Raw genomic sequence first — 24,339 nt, forward strand, 5'->3', positions numbered from 1 at the left:
TAGGATGATATATGAATTCTCTATAAGCTAATAACCAAAACAAAAGTTGCATAAAAATTAAAATCAGATACAATCTTCCTGTGTGAGCTCACCATTTTCTGTCTTGCAGTTGCTTATCTAATGTATCTATGTTGCGTTGCGTTGCGTTGTGAAATAAATCTATCAGTTAATTATTACCTTTGATGACAACATATGGTTGATTAACAGTTTCAAGCTGAAGGAGAAAATACAGTGAGTCCTTTATTCTCCTGACGTGCATTATTAAATTTTATGATGTCCTGAAGGGGAAAGCTTGACAAACCTGAAGTGAGAGCTGCCAAACAAAGAAAAGCTGCCTATCTGGAGGAAGATCTCAGAGCCACATTAAATGGTAGATAACAACTGTGTGTGTGTGTGTGTGTGTGTGTGTGTGTGTGTGTGTGTGTGTGTGTGTTTGTGTGTGGCAAAAGGGAGGGTGACGTCCCTGCAGTAAAACCACCTGAGCAGTTGTGTTATCTCTACCGGCTGACGCACTGCATTCTGGGTGGGCCGAGCCCCCGGGCTGGTGACCCCAAATGTGGCAGCTAGGATTCGAGTGCTGCTGAGACCAAGAGGTGGTCGCTCCAGTGAAGGGGAAAACAAACAGAGAGGCTATAAAGCAGAGCAAACATTGTTAGCTGGCCCTGGCAAACCATACTGGGCCCTGGACCCTGATAGACCGGAGGTCAGGCAAACACCCCATTGTGATGTGAGTTTAGTCCTTGAGTATTCTCAGGCTACCTCTTAGTTGGAGTATTTAAATAGCTGCAGGCTAAAGAAGGAGATGGGATGTGATTCTCCAGAGTCAACAGTTTAGTGTCTTCACTGTCAGCAAACATGTAAATCCATCTAACAGTTTTGGAGCTTTGTTCAAAAATCACATGTTTGCCTGTTGCACTTGCTTCACTCTGAATTGCCGCATCTTCTGCATCTGCACGCACGCACGCAGTCCAAAGTGCAAGCAGCTCTGTGAGACTGTTTGCCCGCAGTGACTCAGGCAGATAGCAAAGACGGACTCAAGCTACAGTGTACAGAGGGCGTTTATGATTAACCAGCAATTGCGTTGTCCTGCAGTAATTGCGGACACAATGAGCAGTGTATGGTTAACAGTGTCAGTGCCTGAACTCACTGCTATTTTACAAAACAGTGGAACCGAGGAGAGAAAGAATCTGTTTTCGTCACTGTATCGTTAAGAAGGAGCCAAATATCCTGAGGATTATATTTGCATCTGCTTTAAGTCATTAAGTGATAATATAATAGAATTCGTTTCACTGTTTACTTGATTTCCTTATGTACCCATGTATTTATCAGAGTTTTGCAATGCTCAAATTTACTTGAATATTCTCTCAAATGTTCCAGTTGAAATGCAGAGAAGCTGTTTGCATTCCAAGGTAAAAACCTGTGAAATAGACGCCGCAGTCTTGTCTGGTCAGACTCTCTGTGTTTGCTTTTTCAGCGCAACACTGCTGCAGAAGTTTCCTTATCTGAACACAGGTAATCCTGACATCCTCCTGCAGTTCTGAAATAACGAAACCAATTTATACCTTGCCCGGTTGTTAAAAGTGATACGCTGACTTCATCAAAGAGCAATGATATGACCGTGTATGAGTTCAAAGGCCTTTATATCTGGTTTATCCATTTAGATTTTCTTAAAGAGGATAAAGGTTGTGGCTCCATTACTGTAAGACAATAAGTTACTGTTAAACTCAAAACTTCATCAAAATGACCAAAGAATGACATCTGATTATTATTTAAGGAGCTACATAGAATTAGAAAGCAGGAAGGAAAGCAAATTAGAATATTAATTCAAAACAATATTTGATATATTTGTTTTACAAATCACTGGTCTATGTGGTTATAAATTAATCCTTAACTGCTGCAAACACACACACGCACACACACACGTAAATCCACTTTTACTGTTAGAAATCTGAAGTATTTCGACCCTTTGATGAAGGACAATTGTGCTTATTTGTGAGGTATTCGGCTTCAGCTGCAGTGAGGGTGCTAATACTGCATTCCAGTCGTGTATGTGTTTATGTGTGTGCATGTGCGTGGACTTGCACAAAGTTAAAACACTTGCATTTGACAGGGGATTTGTGCCACCTAGATAGAGCATTTCACCAAAACAGCAATTTTTGCTAGTGAACTGAACAAAACATTACATTTGTTCTTCTTTTTCTTTCTTCTTCACTGTCATATTTCGGATAAATGCAGTGGCATGGATTAGGAGCAACTGGAACGCGTTGCTTTCATAGGCAGGATTGAAAACTCCAGATACAGAAAGACAATATTTGCATTGTGGGTTGATCGCCATCACATGCAGCCAGGCAGTAATACCCCTAATACTCCCTGAAAAGGCGTAATATTTTCCTCTATAATGGTTTGCTTGAACAAAGTATTCAGAGGTAATCAGAAAGCCCCCAAAACCAACAAGCAGATGATGTTTCACCTCTACAGCACTGCAGAATGAGCACAGCCAGTGGGGGAGAGCCAAGCTCTGTGGTTGATCTAGTTGATCCCTCCTCCAGACAGATGCCAGAAGTGTTTGTGCGTGTGTATATGTGTGTGTGCGCGCTCTCTTTGAGAATGTGTACAGTATTTACATAAGGATTGCAGGAGCTGAAATCAAGCTGCTCTCCAGTCTTCTGATGATATTTTCATATCTTTGCTCCCCTTCTTTTCTTCCCTCTAACTACTTTTCCTACAGTGTGCTGGAGCAGCACTGTCGTTCGTTGATCTCTCTGCTGTATGTAGGCTGACTGAGGAGATATCCCCTTACACATGTGGGGCTCTGGGGCCAGAGTAACCCATTTGGAGCACAGGCTCGCATGGAGGAAAAGAGGGTAGGGAAGAAAAAAGTTGGATGATGGTGGGGAGACAATAAACTAGAGGTGAAGCGAGTCGAGTTTAATACATATAGCACATTGAGGGGGAAAACTTGATGTGCTTTTCATTAAGCATAAGAAGAGTAGAAAGAGAGATTACTAACAGTAATAAGAGAAAGCAAGAAAGAAAAGAAAGACAGTGACTAATTTACAACAAGTAGGAAGACTCAAACATTATTCAGTTACAAAGGATGTAGTACACATTATTGAAACAAACCAGAAAAAGGAAATGTTTTATGAGACTGGAATTTAACAAAGACTCAAGTACTACACTTCAGTACAAATTGGAGATGCTTGTACTTTACTTGAGTATTTACATTTCATTCTACTCATTACTTCTACATTTTGGAGAGAAATATTGTACTTTTTGCCCAAATACATTTATTTGACAGTTGCTTTACAGATTAGGATCAGTTTATAAAATATGTAATATGTGGATTAAACTTCCCAACAGCATGTAAAATAGTTAAAATTAGTGCCACCTCAACCAACCAAATTCTGCTTACACATTACTGTATCAGTATAAATAATTCAATAAAAAGTCTATAACATATAACAGTATAACACTCACTCACCGTTAACCCTGCATTATGAGTACTTTTACATTTTATGTGACTTTAAGTACAATTTGCTAAATATACTAACAGACTTGTACTTACATTAAGTTACATTTTCAATGCAGTATATTCACATTGCCACTTTTACTTAAGTAAAGGATCTGAATATATCCTCCACCACTGGAGACTAGGCACATTCCTGGTCCTATTCCAGCATCTAGGAATATAAAAAACAAAACACTAAAGGACTTTGAATTGAACCTCAAAGCAACAAGAGTATAGAGACATGAGTTTGCCAGCAGATTGATTTGTTTAATTGTTTGAGGATCTTTGGTTACATAATCTCAAGTACACAAATGTTTGGACGCTGTTTAATGATTCTACATTATTTAGTATTACTCACTGCAGGGTTCGAAGGAAATACATGGTGAAATAACAGAGGAGGGATCATTTAACCCCTGCTTCTCCAAGAAAAGCATCACACCCCCACAAATGGTTCCACATCACACACAATCACTTATATTACAAAAGAATTCCATGGAAATTCCCATAAAGTTAATGACAGAGAGACAGGGGGGAAGAAAGAGTAGGAGATACAAAAGGGGGGAAAAAAAGGTCTTTTGAATTGTAAAAATAAATAAACATGTTTGGGCTTATAGCATAGAGCATTAAACCCCACAGTGAGAATCTTTCCTGGCAGAGTCCCAGCAGGAGATGAAAGACAATCCCACTTTAAACACATGTGTAGGAACGTATCATTTATCTTTCCCCATTATGGGAGGTCAAAGCTGTTATGATCTAATAGCTGAGGTGGAGCTACCTTCTCCTTTTTAGAAAAGTCGTATACAAATACTTTGAGCGTCTACCGTATGCACTCATGGTAATTATAGAACATGAGAAGCCTGTTTCTTGCCGCCAGTGTGTACACATCTGGCAAACCTTAATATCCTTTTTTACAAACACAAATACATCCATCTTCAAGAGCCCTTAATAGAAATGAAAGCTACAGCCTGAGTATATTGTTGGTGGGTAAAATGTGGAGCTTCAAGGTAGATGATACTTGGCCAAGAATCTCCAGCAAGTCTCCCTACATCAGATGGTGCTGATTAAAGTCTTGGTTCTGAGGAAGCACATGACTCAGAAAACATCTGTTTGGGACACAAGGAAGATATCCTCTGTATTTAATTAATCAAACTCCTGGCATGCTGGGGTTAAAGTAGAAATTACTGCTAACTCTCTGTGGGGGGCATTTAATAAGGTTGCTGGGAGTCATTCAGAGGTGAATCACTAAACACAGTTTCCTTAGCAGTTCAAACTACTTTTATATGCACAGTACTTGTTCATATTTTGTGTGGGAAACATTTTATTCTGTTCATATACTGTTTTACTAAATATCTGCATCAACATGAGGATCCTTGAGAGCTGCACAAAGGTGATAAATGAGGCATCAATGTTTAAATACAATGCTTTACCCCATAAGAAGGCCTATTTTAAAGCATACACAGTAACATATAGGCCTACAGTATGTTCTTTAAAAATACCCCAAACCCGAAGAAAAACATTCTACGTATGTAGTTTTCCTATCCTCTTTTGTTATGGTCTGTACCCCTCCACTGTATGTCAGTAGTCATTTTGAAAGAAATGGCAGATTTATAAAATGCTACAGAACTAATCTTTCCCCAAACTTCCAGCCTTGGTACACACTAATGGTCATAGTGTATCCAGTAATATTACAATAGGTACCCTTGTTAACAGTATTAATTATTTTTATGTTCCCAGATGGTTACCCCCCTTATTCCCTGGGATTTGGGAAGAGTTACGCTGTAAATTGTGGGCTGTAATCTGAAGCGTTACCAAATGGTGCATAAATCTTGCCAACTAATAAGAGTGCTGCTCTCCGGCCTTGACTGATCCCGCTGTCCAGAAATAAAGGGTGGACATCCAACAGAATTATTATGCCAAAATCACAACAGCCAGAATCACTTACTTGCAGAAGGGTTTTCTTCAGAAAAATAATAACATTGTTGGCAGCATGCAATATGTTCATATTTTGAAGATTAGTTGATAGTGATCTTCTGTTTATTACGGCCTCCCGGTGAGGCTCCTTGCTCTCACATGAAGTGGATTGTGTATTGAAAGAGACACAGGGCTTCCTACAACCTCCACAGAGCACAGAACTGAACTGAGATACACTGTGGGCTGTGAGTGACTCTGAGTCTGTTGTGAACAGTGCAAAGGGAATTCTGACTGCCAACGTGACAAAACATGGGCTTGAAACTGTCTAACGTAGAGAAAAACTAATGCCAACAGCAAAAGAGCATTTGTCTGCTGAGCAATTGTTTATGTGTAAGGCAGTTCCCCTCGGCTCTCACTGCTCTCATGGCGTTGTTTTTGGTCACAGCAGGCAGCTGTTTCCAGCGAAATAGCTCTTGAAACCAAGTGTCAAATAATTTCAGTGTAAAAACAATGCATAATGGTACCCACAGAGGCATACAGCATAACTGCACAGGAGAGTACAGTTTAAAACAAAAGCAGAGACTCATCAACAATAAAAGTAATGTAATAAGTAACAAGGTTAAGATAATTAAAACCAGTAAAAATTTTAGCCAGCAGATATATGAAAACGCCAACTTGTACAGGTGGGTTTTTGAATTTTTTTTAAACTTTAGACTCAGCTGACCTGACAGTGAGGGGGAGGCAGTTCCATAGTGTTGGAGCTAAAACAGTAAAAGCACTGTGCTCCTTTGTTTTGACATTTAAGAGCAGTTGGTCTGCAGATCTGAGGGATCTTGGTGCTGAATATTGTGTTATAAGCTCAGAGGTATACAAAGTTGCCATGCCATGGAGAGCTTTGAATGTGATGTTGAATTGAATTCTGAAATGTACAAGTAACCAGTGTAAATGTGCCAGAATAGGGGTAATGTGCTCTCTTTGTTTAAAAGATAAAGAGTTACAGTAATCCAAGTGGGAGGAGATAAAAGCATGGATGATTTGCTCTACAATATGGCAGACAGACAAAGTTAACTGCTACCTGGTTAACATTTAGCAGCTTAAGAGCCAGAGAATTCCTACAGTAGTGGAAGAAAGAGAAAGTCAATAGTGCACATTTGTCAGGTGGCCAGAAATGAAGATGAAGGCTAATGTTGTTCCGTAACTGCTGGATGTATAAATAAGAAACTCCCATATCAACTTAAAAGGTGACAATATGTCAGTGTTTTGATTGTAGCTTGTTTCTGTTGCCCAAAAAGAACTATTGCAAGTTTGAATAAATTAATTTTCCAGGCTTGTGTTGTTGTGCACATTTAAAAAGGAAGGACAGTCATCTCCGAAGCAAGAATTTAACTTTGTGTTACAAGCCTTTCAATAACTAGAGTATATTCTGTAACAATATCAAAGAGCAGTTTTCACCACCATTATAAAAAGGGAAATCTCAGAAAATAGTCTTTTTAATAGTGATTAGCACCCAATTCCACTCCAGCCACATTACCCAGACTGAGATTACTGAGGGAAGACTTTAAGTTACTTTCTTTGTAAACATACTCCATGTGTCCATCTATCATTAGGCCTGCTATTCACACAGATAAGACGTCAGTGTAATTGCCGTGTGGCCCCGCAGTCACGGCACTGCCGCTGATGTTCTGCCAACACACAATCAAGATGCCTGCTCCAGATTATCACGCTGTAAACAAACTGGTGCGGGCCTCTCCCTCAATGAACTGTCAGGCCTCTTTCATGCACTGGGATTAGCATTTCCAACTGTCAGCTGCCAGACTGGGCTCACTGCGTCTCTCTTAACACACTGAGTAAATGTATCTGGAACAAAATAATCAGATAAACAAAAATACAAATCCTAGCCAGTCAGCACTGAGAGAATTATCTGATCAACATATTTGTAATTATAGATCTGATGGTGTTGTTGAATCCACGTAATTAATTTCTGGTATCCCTGCTGCTCTATTTGACTGGGGGAACCATTAATGTAACTGCTTCTCCCCCCAAAAACACCACACCAGTAAAAGGTCTGCATTTGGAAGGCTGTAAAATGTAAACGAGGGGAAACATTAAGGCTGTTTTTTATGACAATGATGCTTTTTGTTTTTATGTGTGCAAGGTTTAATTAAACTAAAGAAACAGTACATTGTAAATATGAGATAGTTTCTCCCGTTTCAACACAAAATGTTAAAGTATAAATGAAAAACCACAGGGACAGTGACTGCAATATACAGAGTTAAAGTGGAACAAAATAGGTTTCAGAGTTTCTCAACAGCCTTGACAACTTGGCAAACAAACAGAGTGGAAAACAAATATCTTTCTATGTCCCAATTTTGTTTGCATGCGTGCTTCTAATGTTTTCTTTAAACCAGTGAACTCCAATTTTTCTGCAAAAAATAAATAAGCATGCAAAGATACATACATACAAACATACATCCGTCTATTATAGAAAATTATAGTTTGACACAAACATTTTTTAAATTAGTTATTCAGATATTATTTTGTGCATATGTGAATATCCTTTGCAACCACAAAGTTCAAATCATCTGTACATCTGTAAGTTCAACTTCTTGCATAATAATGACCAATTAGTCAGTCTAATTAAAGGTACTCTGTGTATGCCATTTTGTTTGTATTTCATGTTTCACCAGCGCATGATCAAGGAGGGCGAGGAAGGTGACGTAAAAAGACTTTCTTATGAATGAAAAGGGCAGTATTGTACATAGGCAGTTGACCTTATATACCATTATGACAGAATGTGCCAATGAAAGCAAAAGAAGATGTCTGGAAGCCATTGTAAAAAGTTTCAAACATTAAAGAAAGTGTTATTGAGGTAGGAAAAACATTCAACTTATAGTTTTTACACCTGGAGGATGCACAATTGTGTTTTCGTTACAAAGTGAGCCATTTTTATCTACAGATGCTGCGGGGTCGCCTTCCATGGAATCCACCATGTTGAACCGCCGTGTTTCTACAGCAGCCCAGAAAGGACAAACCAAACACTGACTCTCCTACACACTTCACAGCCTGTTCTCATTCCCAGGTCGTCACATATAGACGTGAGCGGTGCTCACTTATAGTGGCAAACTTTAACTTCACTGCTATGTGCCACTAAATCCTAACACTAGTTCTTTAAAATATTATGGCTTTGCAAATTTACACAATTTTACAAGTGCAGTAGGCCTTCTATTTCTCACTTAAATGAGTCATATTCTGCTGATAGCACTTCATGGAAACATTAAGTTTAAGACCTGTTTTATCAGGGCATAGCACAGGTGTTTTAGAGCCCTATGGCTCTAAGTGTGTGAGGTCTTGTAAAAAAGTGTAGCTGTTAAAACAAGTTGTCAGTTTTTGGATTGGGTTATTCTTATAACTAGACCAAAAACATTAACAAAGGAAGGAGAAAGGTAAAGTTCAGTTATTTGCAGAGTTACTGCCACAGTGAATGTGTTTTCTTAGATTAAAAAAATGTTGTTTTGGGGCCCAGATTTACACCATCTGTAACTGCTTTTTGTTTCCACTGCCACAAAGTAGTCGCTGACACAAAAATGCAGGACCAGAATTTAGGGTTAACTCTCGCTTCTGACCTTTGACTTCTTGCCATTCTTGTCGGGGATGTAACTGTCTTCAGTAAATCTAGCTTGTGTCCTCACAGTCCAGTGCTCAAATAAGGAACTGGGCATTCTTGAATGTGGGAGTCAGGGTAAATGGGACATCCCTCATGATTTAACTGCCTCTCCCTCAAGCATGGCTTTGTCTGCATGCGTGTTTGCTCACATGAAACAGGTCTGGGCTTCGTTGTTGTCTGGTCAGCAGAGAAAAGCCTGTGTGTGTGTCTGACTAAGTCCTCTGACCAGCGCCGACAAAAGATAAATGGAGAATTGCATGTGCTTACATAGACTTGTCGGAGAATCCTATGACTTAAACATTCCGATTACTGTAAAAATGGCCGGACAAGCTGGAATTACACAATGAAAAACAGATTAATGGACAGTAAGGTGATTAACAGGTAGTACTCCAGTCAGAATTTATTCCACACCATGTGTTTTGGATTTTACCCAGTTTCCCATGAAACTAGGCCATGCATCATCCACGGCTTCCTGCTGCAAGACTTCAATTTTGGAAAGCCTGTTGACAGCACACAGACACACACACACACACACACACACACACACACACACACACACGCACACATGCACACAGACACACAGACACACACACACACACACACACACACACACACACACACACACACACACAGAATGCCCTTTTACCTTAACCTCTGGAAGAGCGCATGCTGGGAGGAACTCTCCACGGTGCATTCTGACCTGGGAATGTAGGAAAAGCAGAAAAAATGGAAGGAGAGACGGAAATATAAAATTACATTTTCTTTAGTGATGGCCAAAACTCCTAACTACACCTGTAAATCTGTCTCTTTTAATGAGAATTTTGCTGAACTCACATGAAGGTAAAAGGGCTTTTCAGAGGCCTCTTGAATGAAGGAGAAAGGGTATGCTTCAGAAATATATATTTCTATGCCCATTACAGTGATATATGACTATTACTGTACTGTGGTCATGTTAAAACTGACAGTGGATGTTTTTTCTCACTTCTCTGTGCTGCTTTGAAAACGGAATATTTTATCAACTTTGATCAACCCTCCTGTGCATGTCTTTCTCACATGCTTTTATCTGATAAGCTGTGATAAAACTAGATAGAAAGGCTGACGTTGGTTCAAATTACCTTTCGGTTTCTCAGAGAGTTTTAAACTTTCTCCTGGCTCAGACTCAGGATTTGTAAGACCACCAGTGCAGATTTGTGAGCCATGATTTGGAAATCAGTTAAAGCTGTGTGTGGTACCTGCACAATTCACATAGTGTGCAAATTGCAATGCTGATAACTTTTGACAGCAGTATCAACAATTCATTAAATTAAACAAACATATCACAGTTCAAGCTGGGGCAAACTGAAGAAAATAAAGACCTGAAAATAAATTAACAGAGCCCTCAGGGACACCACAAGAATATCTAGGTAATATAACAAATCATGAAAATTAAAGCCACCATGTGTAGCATTCGAATATTTCTAACTTTGTTGCCCCCTAGTGGTAGGGTTAAAAAAAGAATCGGAGGGAAAGTTATACGCAGATGGCACCAATTTTCACTAGGATTTAATATGTTTTCTATAAACAAAAATAAATGCCTTCAGAATAATTTGAAAGATAGTGTAATCATCAGCATGTGAAAACAGTTGAATAATGTTTTCTGTGGCTCGGGAGGAAGCTTTGGCTTGTTGAGGAAACTTAAAAGACACTCAATCATAGTTTTATGTAGGCTCTAAGTCGAGCCAAAACCGTAGGCTACGCAAGTTACCTAGGCCGTTATGAGCATTTATATATTTGTGGGCTGTCTGCGTTGCTCTACAAATAGCTCTGCCAAAACGCCGGTTGGTGATGAGTGGTGAGTTTCTCTCTCTCGTCTCTCTCCTCAATCTGTTTTGTGTTTTCCTCACTTAGTTTCTTCCCCTGCTGCCCATGAAACAAAAGGATGAGAGAATACAAGGGGACAGACAAGAGCATGTCATGCAGCGAGGCAGCATCCCACGTGTGCCTGTTTGTCTGTGTGTGTGAGGACGTCTGGGAATGTGTGTGAGTATGTTTGAAGAGGGATCCTCAAACAGCATTATTAACTCATCTGGGATTTGCATGATTGGCTTCTCATTTTTAGACAAGACAATGCACACACAGACCAAGCAGGCCAATCACAGTCTGCTGCAGTCTGCATCACGGCGACATGTAGTTATATTTCTGGGGAGATGCACATCAGGCTATGGTGTAGGATACAGCGTGGGGTGCGAGGCTTTGTCATTCCTACAGGGTCAATTCGACTCTCTCGGCCTCCGCTGCTTCAAATTCCATTGTTCTCTTTTCAATCTGTATCTTCTGAGTCTCCAAATGCTATGGAACAAATCATCCAGAGTCAACCCTTTAACCAGTGTCTCTGAATTTTAAATTTTGGTGTTGTTCAGCTATCATTTTTCCGTATGAACCACTGGAAGTGGAATCCGTGGAAATAATAAAGTTTATCACTAGCAACTGGCCTGCATAGCAACAAATATGAGAATGTTGTGGCGTGAAAATACTGTGTTACAATGACCAAGGTTTCATGTTTATTAAAAAACAATCTTTTTTATTTGTGAAGAGGCCCAGAATTCCCAAAAAATTCAGAAAATTCCTGATTAAGGAAAGTTAAGTCAAGTAATATTACGTATCATATATTATAATACATTATGTTTTAGATCCTCAAAGTCAAACGTTTTGTTTTGATGGTATGAAATATAACTTTGGTGGACATTACAAACATCTCTGTTTTTTTTTTAACCTACTTTTACTGTAATACGTAAATGAAACTACTGCTATCTTGACTTTAAATTTGCATTGATCATATTCCCAACCCCGATCAAATGTCCCTGCCAAGTGCCACACCTTCCTTTGCATGCTAAGGTCTGATATCGTGCAAGCCCAGTGAAAGAAAAAAATTAAACACTTGCTTGTTTAACCACCATCAAGGCGCTTTTGTAGTAGATATAGTATTCACTTTCATGTCAACAAACAGGCCCATTGAAGTATTGTGACAGTTGAACACCCAGCCTTAAGGCGAAGCAAATGACTAAAGAGTTTTAGATATATCAGTTACTTTAATTAATTTCTTAAGTTTCACTCATGAAAACATTCAACAGTCTACGGGGTCAAAAGATAGCAGGCTGCGTGGATGCTCAATCGGACATTCATCTTTTGATGTAGGAACTGAAAAGTGAAGGGATTACGAGTGTGAGAGGCACAATGCTGCATCATGTTGTCACTCACTCACAGTGACGATAAAATTTTAATTTTAACAAACCTTCTGCATTTAGTTCTCATGAACAGGCAACCCAATAAGATATAGTGCACATGGTCTCAACTTATCACTACCAAGCTCCTTTTATTTTGAAATTGCAGTGCTTTAATCATTGGCCATGTAGCAGAGTGCTGAGCAGTATCTTGATGATAAGACAGCATGTTGTTTAATCAGAGCATTCCTGCAGGTCAATACACTCTGTCATGGTATGTTGAGAAGGTGATGGGTAATTACATCCATTAAAACAACACTTGCACTCAAATATGTTTACTCATTTCTCTCATCTCAACTGTAACAATAACATGTGGCCTACTGTTTCCTTTGCTTTTATTGCTTTGAGATCATCAACTTACAAGTTGGATTGCAGTAGTATGCACACAAAAAATCAGATTAATAAAAAAAAAACATCAAACCATAAACATGTGAATAAATAGTGATATCTAAATTAAACTAGATGTGGGAAATTTAAGTTTATTAATTCTACTAGTGGATTTTGACACAAACAAACAGATACAGTACAAGTAGAGCATTTGTGCATTACTCTATATTATTAATATGATTGTGATTTCATCAGACCTGTGTAGGTGGTATTCAGTGTGTAGTTGTGTGTGAGATGAGGCCAACAGGTGAGGCAATAATTGCTCTGGAGTAATTGCCAACATACTTCCAAAAACCACAGTAATAAAAACAGTGTGGAGTAGCTTGAGGAAAACCACCCAGATCTGATATGGCTCAAAGAGAAGCTGTAGTGAGAGAGGGGCGTGGTGTGAGCTGAGATAAGTGGCACCTTTGGGTGGTACACAACTGGAAAACTATTCATATTTCAACACATGTAGACTGTTTTCTAGCCCTAAAGTCTAAAATGTGGCAATAAAATGTATCCCAATCAGCCATGTATAACTGGAATGTCTGCGTAAATATTCCTGATGTGTATTTTTAAAAGTTAAATCTTCACCTTATTTACATTCAAAGTACTTGATACATTTAAATGTGTACCTGTTTTTTTTTCTTACTTTCCAAGTTAATTATGAATTATGATGTTAAAAATATTAGTAGTTGTTAGAATTAGTACACACACACACACACACACACACACACACACACACACACACACACACACACACACAGAGTTAATTTAGAGACCTGCATTTATTTTGCCAGGCTGTTTTGTTACAAAGACTATCGCACATTTACACACATTAGGTTTATGTTTACTGTGGAAACACAGTCGCCCTTTTAAGACAGAAGACAATCTGAAATGTGTGTTTTGTAACCTTTACATATATAAAGACTCACAGGGTGTGACAAATGAACAGACATGCAAATCACAGCTTTACATGTATTGTGAGATATGAAAACGTTTTTACAGGAGAAATTGTGCAACACTTTTTTTTTTACCACTTATTTTTAAGTGTTGAATGTAAGAAAATACACCTACACTTGTGATGGTTTAATGAGCTGCTCATTGTGAGTGGAGAAAGAAATAAAAGGTGCAAAGCTGCATTATTCTTTGGAAAACACCCTGTGGAACATATCAATCAAAAACTTATTGCTACAGTGAGGTGAACACATCCCAGTTTGGTGCATTTTATTTTTCTACTGGAAAAAATGGGAAAAAATAAATTATCATATCATATCATCAAAATCTTGAGGCTATTAAACAAAAAGGTAAGGAGAACAACATAAACACCATAAATATACAGAGAGGTCACCAGGTCCCTCTCTGTTACATCCAGTGCAAAAGTCTAAGTCAAAGTTCAAGATATGCCACCTTGACGCCTAAGTTTAGTTCAGTATGTAGCCAAGCAGTCTCTTTTCCTGATCCATCTGTCATCTTCAGAGCGCAGCACAGAACGTCTTCACTGAGGCCTCAGTCGTGTTTTTTAAAGTCTTTCCTTAATTTGAACACAAATGAAGATCCCTGCAATAAAATAAGAGCTTGGATTAGGCAGAGAGCAACAGCAGGATATTAAGGAAGAAAGCTGAAACTAAAACTAGATTTAAAACACAGCTCATTGACTGAGAGCTGTGCCTAAATCAGCACAAACCATGCCTGACCACCAAAAGTTTGGGTGGTTATCGTCCACCACAGATAAAGGCTATTGGACTGAAGTTGCATTAGAGCTGCGAGGGAGAATTAGCTTCCCTATGTGGGAAGTCAAAACTTGCTCAGAGTCTAGTGGCAACTTTATTCTATTTCTGTGGAAAAATTAAACGTAAAATGACGGAAAAGAGGTTATAGTTTCAATTCATATGCAGAAAATGTATCTTGTCACTGTAGAAAAAAAAGTAACATGGTGTTTAAGAGTGAAGCAAATGAGCGACAATTTCACCACTTTGTTTTCAGCCAACAGCAACATTAATTAAGTCATGTATATGTCATATTACAAAAATCAAAGAGAGCTAGAATGTTAAAGACCTTAAAAATATTTAAATATTATACATTTTGAATAGTTTATTATTGTGCTTGCTTACGTAATTGATTGATTTTGTCTTTACTTAACTTTGAGAATTGTTGTGGAGTTTGTTCTTTTTTAATATCTGTCTTTCTCGTAAGCTGTTGAACTTTTGTTGAATTTTTTTTCTGCAGGCCGTTTAACTTATATATTACTATACAACCAAGACCCTCACACTTGCCAAGAATTTCTCACGCTGAACCAATTTAGCTTGAGCCGACTAAACTGGATTACCCCGTCGGTTTTCCTTTTAGTGAGTATATTGATATGAACTTAGAGGGCGAATCCAAAGTGATGAAAGTGCTGCACACTCATAAAGGTCTGGCTTTTGTAGATAGAGTTCAGAATAGAGGAGAGTTGCTGTGGAGATGCCAGAGAGAGGCAGAGACAGAGTGCACTCATGACACTAACACTAAACACTATAGAACAACCAAGGGGTCAGTTGCTTTTACTTACACAGATACCACAGCACTCACTCACTGCACAGCTTACTTCTTCTTCCCGCCTAATGACATATTTTCTGTTTTTTTCTTCTGTGCCTCATTGAACAAAAGACACACCTTTATGTTAGCAAGCGGTTTGATTGGTGTGTGCATGCATGTATGTGTGTGTGACACCACCCATGTGAAACAAATTGCACAGCTGATAATTTGTAGTGTTTGGTAGCTCCAGGTGAAAAGCTTAAATGACACTTTGTAGATTGACTTGGATTTGTTCTCTGCATGCCTCCGTCTCACAGCAGGAAATATGCATAATTGCTATTATACTTTGATTACCGTAAGTACCTTCAAGTCTAGGCTGGCAGTGTACTCCAATATTAATTAATTAAAATTCCACAGAGGCTCAACAACATGCTTGCGACCAGGCAGAAGATGCCGGTGTTCACTGCATGGGTGGGCTTACTTAAATCAGTCTTATTCCCAGCCTTATCCGTCCCCTGAGGTCATAACATAGCGCTAAAAATAACAGAGTAAAAATAAACCTATTTCTTAAGTTATGGTGTTTAGAATTTTACATTGGCAAAAGCACAACCTTAAAGCAAAACATTTTCATTTTGGAAAACATGATTTATTCACTTTCTGGCAGAGAATGAATAAAAATGTGACTGAAATGTGTCAATTCACCAGGTTATGTACCGGACTATTTCTTGGCTGGGACCAGTAACTTCCTGGAGTCTCTACTGATTGCCTCTACGGTCCAAGGATGGAGGATGTTGTATGCTGTAAAGATTCCAAAGCGTTTGATGCGTTTGTTGTGATTTGTTATTTTGGCCTTTATAGATAAAAGTGACTTAATCTGACTTACAACTGCTCAGAGCCAAGGGATAGTCTGGCACATAGCTCAGTGGCAAATTGTAGTATGTTGTATGTTGGTTTTTGTTTTAAAAAAGTTGATATAATGTGTTAATGACAGAGCCAGGCAAACTCTTTCCTCCTGTTTCTAGGCTTTGTCCTAAGCTAAGGTAATCAGCTTCTGGCTGTAGCCTTATATTCATCATCTAATTCTCAGCAAGAAAGCAAAGAAGCGTATTTTCCAAAATGTCAAACTATTCTTCTAAATAGTTTTTTAATTTTTTAATTTTTTTTACATGTAATAGTCATAGAAGCCAACTGGTATGAACGGAGGTCAGACAAAGTATATGCATGTTTGAACATTTGAATGGCTTGGATATGTCTATGTGTGATTGTATGTGTATGTTTAGCAATCTGGCTCATATCACAGTGACTCTAGCTTTGCTACTCACCAAGCAAGCCTACATTTTGATTTTAAGTTGTACAACATAAGCTGGTTGTAACAGTACTACAATTTACTTACTCTATGTTACAGAGTGTCAGGTGACTAGCAACAGATTTAGTTTGACACGTCTGTTTGAACAAAGCTTGACGGATAGGTCGATAGAATAGAATAGGTTCTACCTCTGTCATGGCATCATCAATCTGTTTCAGCTCCTCATAGTGGTCACGAGAGTCCCTCAAAGGCTGAACCATGATCTCCTCAATCTGAGGGAAGAGCTGTTGGACAACACAGTAAAAGCTTTACCAGCTGATCAGTGTGTGCATTTATAAAAGAGCTTGCTGTACACACATCTTTCTACCTTCATGACAGTCTCAAACATTGGGATGAGGACGAACTTGATGAATCCAATCTGAGCAGTGGGTTTGGTGACTTTGTCTCTGTCCATGAAGGGAGCCACAGGGAGACCCTCAGACTTCTCTCTGTCACTCTGGGAATCACATAAGTGGAAATATTTGTTCATTTGATACAGCAAACTCCACCTATTGTGAGTAGCTATTGCTCACAAACTACTTTTTCCTTTATCTGACTTGACGTGATAGATTCAGAAAAGGGATGTCTGGAGTTATGTGAATGTTTTGGTTGAGGTCACCTGCATGAAGTACTCCTCCAATAGGCAGTCCACCCATGGCTCAGCTACCTCAGTTGGCCTCACTTCGTTGGAAATATCACAGCACTTGATCAAAACCATCTTCAGCTGAAAACACAAACACACTCACATAAACAAACATACATGCATCACCCACCCCCACACACAAAAACCCAGGATAAAGAGGCCTATTCATCATCAAAAGACACAACCCTGTCCTGGAGCATCTACTGTATTTATGTGACTGCTTTCTCAATTAGGCTAATACAATCCATTCCACACTGTACGGATAAAGGCCTGCCTTGTTGAGGCCACATCTTGCACAGTAAGCAGCTGGGGTCAGGTGGAGATGCAACGTGATCTTGTAAGTCTTAATGTATACATACACAGGTCACATGCTCTTCATTGGTGAAGTCAAAGTTGTCCACTTTTTGCTTAAAAGAGTCTAGTATCTCTCCGTGTCTGGCCATGTCGGTGGCCAGAATGAGGGTGATAATTGCCTGGAAATATAAAAGCAAAACCAAAGTCAGCTTGAGACATTTGCTTACATTTAGGTCATAAAATTAAAAAAAAGTTTTCAGATTAATTTGTAAATATGAAACCGGACTGTGTAGGATTAAGATAAAACATGCCTTTTGTCATATGGACTGGTGAGTTTTACATGCACATCTCACCTGTCGGATCTGTTTGAATGCCTCAGGATCCACGTTTGCAAAGATATTGCACTCAGGAAGAGAAAGGATTTGGAAGGCCACAGCACAGTGATGGTTCTCCAGCGGAGATATGTCGTTGTAGCGCACTGCCAGCTCCGTGCGCGCATTGATTTGGTACCTGGTAGATAGATGATATGGGTGAATGGATTGATTGAAAGTATATTCCCATGAATCTTCCCCGATAAGAGAGGTCCCTGCCTGCCCAAAGCTTCGACCAGAAACAACAATGATAATCTGGATCAGTGTGTTTTCATACCTGAACTCTCTCCATGCTGAACTAGTTTCACAGTTCATTGACAACAGTGTTGTGCAGAAGATGTCAAAACATACTGGGGTCAATGGGCATCTGCATTGCTCTATCTGTCAACACCCCTACAGACAGAATAGTGAGTCTTACGTGTTGTTGTAGCCAGGGTGGTCCAGGTCATGACATACTGCAGCTGTCATTAGAATTCCCATATCTGTGAGAGTCAGCTTCTCCTGGACAACCGTGTAAATGAAAGGTGTTGTTACAAATTGCCAGATGTCCAGGCTGATAGTTAATTGGTTGGTATTGCAAAGACAGATGATTCTGTCTTTAGTCTGTAATTCTGCTTCTATTTGTGAGAGAAATTATTGATGATATAATATTATGACATGCGTGAACACACACATACCAATAAACATGCGCCATACCTGTAGGTTGCAGAGGTGAATCATGCCATACATCATCTGACTAACGCAGAAACAGTGGCGAAAGTTGTGAAAAGGGTTGTTACGGTAGTTCTCCTGAATCGCCAGCTAGAAGACAGAGAATAATTCATTCAGTGACCGCAGAATCTTCAGCCTCGTACCCTTTGATAATTATTTCACATCTGTGTCCGAGCACTGATGCTACTCTTAGCAACACCTCTGCTTTTTAGTTAAAAGCTTGTTTGAGATCTGCACCATGTGCACTGCAGAACACAGTATATCAATGTGCCCAGATGTCCTTTATTGATCTAACTTTACCAGCCAGCGTTTGAGTGTGATGGGGTTCATGTTGAATTCTTTCACCAGTCCTAAGTCATGGTACATATACTCCAAACAACTCAGCATCTGCAGCCAATAAAGAAAAGACAGGGAATTCAGTCACCGGTAACCTGTATAACATTGAATGGAAATGTCTGATTGAGTAATGGAGAGGCAATATCAACAAACCTCATTATGTTCCCAGTGCCAGACATCAAATGTTGGCTTCTTGAGTGCCTCAACAGTCTCCTGAGACAGTGTGTACTGTATATGCCAAATAAATAATGCTGTCAGAACTTCAAAAGACGCTGTAGAGATTCATGAAGCTTTGTGTAACAGTAATAAATCCATTAGTCCCAGTGGACATACCTTTGGGTAATTGGGGACATCTCGTCTCGGAGTGACCTTTTTCCCATCATCCGAGAAGTTGTATTTACATGGACAGTTTACTCTGAATTTTAAAAGTCCAAGAAAGGTTTATTTGACACAAACTGTACTCAATTTGGTGTCTGTTGACGCCTGTAATAAGATGTCTAATGTCTAACTTTATTATATACTTTACCTGCCACCACCTCTTGAAGTCATCTCATCTCGTAGCTTCTTCAGATCATTTTTACACTTCTCAATCTCCACCACCTTCAAGCCCTCCACTGAAACAAGATGACAGTACAGATCTCAGTTTGGTTTCACTTTAGGAACGTGTTTCCACTTGCTGTATTTCACATTTTGGGGGATGCTTTTGTCTAAATTATATACAGTAAAATGTACCACTTACGTTCAACTCTCTTCTCCAGCATTGCTAGCCTGTTGGTGACCTCGGTCTTCAACTCGTTGATGCGAAAGGCTCTGTGAGCAGAAGGCAAACGATAAGAACAGAAAGTGATAAGAGAATGAAATGTATTTCACATGGTTGGTTGGCCATAATGACAAAATAAAACTAGAATGGGGCCACAAAATGACAAAGGTGAAAGAACTTGTCTGATTTAACTTGCCTCTGTGAGTTTCAGCATGCGTTGTCATTGAGAGTCACGGGTGTCAGGTATGTGTGTAAGGTATGTGTGAGGGAGGGGAAGGACAGGCTTCAGCCATAACATAACATAAACGAAGTGTTACCTGCTGAACTGCTCAGCCACCTGGGACAACACATTCTGAAACATGTCCTCCTTCTCTGCAGACATAAATACACTCCCAATAAATCACTGTGAACAGCAGCATTGTCATGTTTGGTATTTTAATGCTCATTATTACTTTCACAGTCATGTGTTGTTGACAAATGGATGTATGTTAGTGAGCTAGTTAGAGTAAAAGAGAATAATGCTGTTGCTGACAGTTTACCTCCAAGCTGACCAGTAGACAGAGGGACAACTTTGTACAAAGAGCTGTGAGGAAATCAGAGGAAGAGTTATTATTCCTAATTCTTGACATCAACAATTTCTTTATATTACTTTTTCATTTTCAACTGACAGAATCTCACCACAAGGTTTATTTAATAGCTGTAACAGATATTAAATGGATCTTGTGGGGAGATTGTCAGCTACTGTTTCCAGGGTATTTAAACATATAGTAGACATTTAAAAAAAAAAAAGATAACACAACAATGTGATTGCTACACAAATATGATATCATAATGCCAGTATATATTACTTTGGAGAGTTGGTGGGCATGGTGGGATCTATGGAGACCAAGGCACCTTCTGGGTCCACCATCATAATGGCAGTGTTCCTGCGGTGAGAGGACAAGAGGAAAAGTGAGAAAAATAGAAACACACTTAATTTTATTCAACCGTCTTTTTTCATTTTACACTATTTCTCAACCTATAATGTCTTTTAAAAATGTAAATCATCTTTTTCTCAAGGTTGAGACAGTGTTAAAAATTGTATCAGAGTGTTTTTTAGATTTTTTTTCATATGTGCACTGTGCCTGGCATGTATTATCTCTAAGTGAAAGAGAAATAGAAAAAAGGGTCAACTGAAAGAACAGTGCATAACAGTTTATTTTTTTCAATGGAAGCAAAAGGCAGATGACAACTACATCTTTATTTTCTCATGAGATAAAGTTTTGATGTGCATGTCTAATGTCTGTCAGATTATTACATGCAAATGTTCATAGTAAGTTACTGGTTGCTTTATTGCATGATAATCTTGCTGTGTTGTATGATATTTTTGTGCAGCTTTGTGTGATAGTTTCTTTATTTAAGGGGACTTTTCAGTTATTCCCAGTGACACAGATAGGGAATAATGTAATATCTGTGAGAATAAATAAACGAACAGGCAAATAAACAAGCGAGGAAATTGAACAACAAACCTGGGAATGTTAGACGAGGAACAAAGAAGCTCCTTGATGTCACATGGACTGCAGTGCCGACTGAACACCACCTGAGAGGAAAACACAGTTCTCTTATTGGTTTCTTAATAAGCTTGGTTCTCCTTTTGTATTCATTTATACCCACACATATGATGGATAGTGATCTTCCTAGTAAGATCCAACACACATCCGTGACTATATGGTTTTCAAAGGCACACCTGCACACAAACAGCTGCTGTGGTTTTGATATAAGGCCTCAGTGTTCTGACAGGGTAGGAAGGTTATCAAATTTCATGTGTTTTTTAGACAACCGAGTCACATGGGAATGTAAAGTAAGGGTCGGTTCATTTTATGGCTGAATAAGGTCAAGTCAGCAGAGAGAGACCCATGAGGGAAAGAAAAGGACAGCTGGAGTGCGAGAGTTTATGGACCTCTTGAAGAAAGCAACATTATCCACGCCTGTCATGGAATCAACCCAGTTCACAAGACTTAGTACAGTAGAGAGTACTACTGCGTGGGTGCAGACACCCTATGCAAAAACTGTGATCTTACATCTTGAAGGGAGCAGGTGTAGCAGACAAACATTCAGCCTCAGGCAGTGGGCTCGGGGCTCTTGAACAGACATGTGTCATCGCCAGCTCTCTACTTGAAGCACTCTACATCAGCAAGTGCTGAATTTATCTCTATCTCAGTATGTTTGGAACGATGAACATGAAACTCGAGCCTTAAACCATTTGTCACGACTGTTAGAATGATTGCTAAGCTGTTGCTCTGCTGATGCTATGATTAAAAAGCGGAAATAAGTCAGTGTTATACTTTATTATTTTATCTTTTCTGTATCACCATTGACTAGTAGCTTATTTGCTGCTTCTGGAAATTTAAGCCTAAGGAAAGAAGTAGATCTAAATCCATATTTTTTACTTATATACCCTGAGGTATAAAGTGGCAGAGATGAATGCAGGTGTGTAAGCTGTTAACAACAGGTGTCAGTAACACCTGTAAGACAAACTGCATCACCATCTAATTTAAGCTCCACCTCAGGTGGGGTTAGTCTGCTGGGAATACCTGCTATGTGAGTCAAAAAGATAATGAATTAAAAATTGAATTATTTAATTAAGCAAGTTAAGTTTCTTAAGGATGGTTTTATATTTAAACCCATTGTTAAATATTAATGTCTTTAAATTGAATAAATAAGTATGTAAATAAATACATGTTTACATTTGCTGGATGAGTCCCAAATGTGATGATTTTAAACATATTTTGGATAGGATTGCCAAAACAATTTAATGGATTATGTATACAGTTAGATACATAATCCACAATTTTCAGTGTTTATAGTGTAGATATTGTTGTGCAACAGTCTTTGTGATCTACAGTTGATATTTTTTGAGTTGTTGAACTTTTGAATCTGTGTGTTTTCATTTATTCCCAATCCTATTTAAATTATATGACAGAAAATCATGTAAAAAAAGCTATTTTTAGTCAAACTAGCATGTCACACAGAGGAAAATGTATTCGCAAAATGCATTTAGTCACTTTGTTTTTCTAAATAAGGGAGACTGAACAGAATTTTACAATTTCAACAATAAAATAGATCCAAGAAATACAGCATTTCCTCTGGATTTGGACCCACCTTTTGCACTTTCCCATCCACATCCAGGTATATGGTTTTAGGGGCATAGGAAGAGGAGCTGGAGCCCATGTTGACCTCCCTCTCCTCTCTTACACACCCGCAGAGATTCTGGCTTGGAGCCCTGAACTATAAACCTTAAGAGCTGACAACGAGGGTCTTTTCTTGAGGAGCCACTAAAGAAACAAATAAGGGGAGAACACAAATTTCTTTTTAGTACATTCATGCGATAATGCCTGACAAAAACAATAAATCACGACATAAGGAGAGAATAAATATCAGTATCAGGTGAGCATGCTCAGTTTAACTGTCAGCAAATCTAAACTTACGTTATTTTTTATGCAAGCTTTTGCTGTTGCTTATATCCTGTCAAAAAACATACAACATACAAAAAAATATATAAAAAAACATAGGGTAATAAAAATGCTAAAACATTATCATGGAAATTTAAACTCATGTATAAAACATGATAAATAAACCAGCTATTTACATGTATTATTTCTATAATACACATTTTCAATCAAATAGTAAAATATTAACTTTCAATAAAACAGACAACATAATAATACATACATCACAGTTAAATTAAAATCACAGTTAAATTAATTCACAAAAAACAACTGCAGATCTGTTAAACTCACAGTGCCGGTGGTGCAGCTTCCCCTGTGGAGACCGAAAGTAATGTCCCAGGTGCTAAGGATGCAGCTGACTCACATACACACTTGCTCAGACACAAACACACATACGCGAAGGGAGCTGCAGGGTAGGAGAGAGAGGATGTGAGTGATGGAGAAGGTGAGGAAGGGTATGTGTGAGGGAGTCAGAGGGGTATGGAGAACTATGAATATAACTGGCACTCTTACTGGTTGCCAGGGGACTGTTACTATGGAGAAAAAAAAGACAACCGTGATGTCCTAAGTGGTGTAGAGCTTTTACCTGAGCTGGTCACAAACTGCTTATCTACATCGTCTGATTCAATGTATGTCAGAGGAAAAAAAACACACAAACACTAATGCTTTATCAAAAACGGAACGTAAATTGTTTACTCCACAGCTATCTGATTGAAACCTGGCTGGAGAATTATATTATACCTTGAAAATAGCAATTATTATTGGCCCAAAAGGCACACAGTGCAGGAACAAAACACTGATTAGAGCACTCAATGATACATGGAAAATTATATCTTGTCAGGGGGACTCCACTTCTAACCGAGGTGGCCCCTAATTTCAAGTGCTGCTTTGTTCTTTCTGTCAGCCAGTGAGCTGCATGTTTACTGCTTTTGTACATACGTGTGAGGGTGTGTTATGTTCATTTGATATGTATTTGTGTTTGTTTTCTATGTAAGCGTGTGTGTGTGTGTGCATTACACCTCCCCAGTCCACTCATCCACTCCATTGTTTGAGAACCGTCTGGCAGATGGTTTGGTCAGATGAGTTCAGCAGACCACTTGAGGACGTTTCAAAGTGCATTTTATATTTTTAGCAACAATTCACCGTCGATCAAGTGGAGGAT

The 24,339-nt window shown here is 38.8% G+C and overlaps 1 protein-coding gene across 2 annotated transcripts; it reads right to left on the reverse strand.

Moving 5' to 3' along the window:
- Positions 1 to 12,410: 12,410 nt before the first annotated feature.
- pde9ac (phosphodiesterase 9ac) lies at positions 12,411 to 23,627 on the reverse strand. 2 transcript variants are annotated; one of them, XM_051399113.1, is made up of 20 exons: positions 23,469 to 23,627; positions 22,831 to 23,003; positions 21,198 to 21,268; positions 20,538 to 20,615; positions 20,229 to 20,272; positions 20,007 to 20,061; positions 19,669 to 19,739; positions 19,456 to 19,543; positions 19,263 to 19,344; positions 19,083 to 19,157; positions 18,894 to 18,980; positions 18,579 to 18,683; positions 18,301 to 18,383; positions 17,865 to 18,021; positions 17,577 to 17,690; positions 17,194 to 17,298; positions 16,903 to 17,031; positions 16,724 to 16,819; positions 15,264 to 15,346; positions 12,411 to 14,272 (listed from the first exon to the last, which is right to left on the reverse strand). In XM_051399113.1, the coding sequence occupies exons 2-19, from the start codon at positions 22,897 to 22,899 to the stop codon at positions 15,296 to 15,298; spliced, it is 1,560 nt and encodes a 519-aa protein (XP_051255073.1). In that variant the 5' UTR covers positions 22,900 to 23,003; positions 23,469 to 23,627; the 3' UTR covers positions 12,411 to 14,272; positions 15,264 to 15,295. The 2 variants fall into 2 exon arrangements, with proteins under 2 accessions (XP_051255073.1, XP_051255074.1); XM_051399114.1 differs by lacking the exon at positions 15,264 to 15,346.
- Between the last annotated feature and the right edge of the window lie 712 nt (positions 23,628 to 24,339).

Source organism: Dicentrarchus labrax, unplaced genomic scaffold (genome assembly GCF_905237075.1).
Source record: "Dicentrarchus labrax unplaced genomic scaffold, dlabrax2021, whole genome shotgun sequence".
Classification (NCBI taxonomy): domain Eukaryota; kingdom Metazoa; phylum Chordata; class Actinopteri; family Moronidae; genus Dicentrarchus; species Dicentrarchus labrax.

Excerpts from the sequence above, each read along its gene's own strand:
- pde9ac (XM_051399114.1), bottom strand. The coding sequence starts at position 22,899 with ATGGGCTCCAGCTCCTCTTCCTATGCCCCTAAAACCATATACCTGGAT. Across the intron at positions 19,158-19,262 it reads ATGTCCCCAATTACCCAAAG|TACACACTGTCTCAGGAGAC; the intron begins GTATGTCCACTG and ends TGGCATATACAG. Across the intron at positions 16,820-16,902 it reads TGTTTGAGACTGTCATGAAG|CTCTTCCCTCAGATTGAGGA; the intron begins GTAGAAAGATGT and ends GTTGTCCAACAG.